This window comes from Myotis davidii, unplaced genomic scaffold (assembly GCF_000327345.1).
Source record: "Myotis davidii unplaced genomic scaffold, ASM32734v1 scaffold251, whole genome shotgun sequence".
NCBI classification, from domain to species: domain Eukaryota; kingdom Metazoa; phylum Chordata; class Mammalia; order Chiroptera; family Vespertilionidae; genus Myotis; species Myotis davidii.
The window spans coordinates 790609-791350 of NW_006282378.1; the positions used below are offsets into that span (position 1 = coordinate 790609).

Consider the following 742-nt stretch of genomic DNA (forward strand, 5'->3'; position numbering starts at 1 on the left):
ATGGCGAGGCGGAGCCTGTGCAGGAAGCTCTGGCTGTGCTGTGGGGACCTGGGCATCTCCATGTGGGTGGCACGTGTCCTGGGTGTGTGCTGCGTGTATTTATGCAACGATATCCTCTTGTGGGGGCCTCCCTCCCCCCTCCCTCCCCTCTCCTTCCCCCACTAGCAAGCATCCCTGAAACTCTAAGGGACCCACAGTGGCAGCCCCCTACACCTCTCCCCAAGGCCCCCTTTCCTCTGACTTCCCAGTGAGTTAAGGCAGCTCCACCTAGGTCTGTCTTGCTGCTTTTTCTACTCTAAGCCCTTCCTTGTTTCACTGTCCCCAGCTTTAATAAACGTACTCTCTTAGTCACTTGGACTCGTGTTGTGAAATTTTTCCTGCACAAAGTCAAGAACCCACACACTATGCTGGCCCTAGGCAGACCCACTCAGGGCCAGGTTCCTTGTCTGGTAACACCAGGACTGAGTCCTTGGGAACTGCTAGCTGGGAGGGTGATGGAGCCAGAAAAGGAGACTGAGAACTGGACAGTTAGGTACAAAAAAAAATCAGAAGAGTTGCCTTGTCTTAGATGTCTGTTGAGAAAAGTATTTCCTGTGATTGATTGTGTCAGATGTTGAAAACTGACCAATTAAATGAGGATTGAAGAATAAGCATCAGATTAAGCAATGTGGAGGTTTTGGTGCTCTTGACCCCAGCAGGTTCTGTGATAAGGCGGGGGGGGTGGGTGTTTTCCAGTTTTTCT

At 51.2% G+C, this 742-nt stretch overlaps 1 protein-coding gene across 1 annotated transcript in view; it reads left to right on the forward strand.

Annotated features, from left to right (window-relative positions):
- Positions 1-742, forward strand: part of VSIG8 (V-set and immunoglobulin domain containing 8) — a 16353-nt gene continuing 15611 nt past the window's right edge. Inside the window, exon 1 of the mRNA XM_015558607.1 lies at positions 1-62. Coding sequence (XP_015414093.1) covers positions 1-62 — 62 coding nt within the window. The remainder of the gene's footprint in view (positions 63-742) is intronic.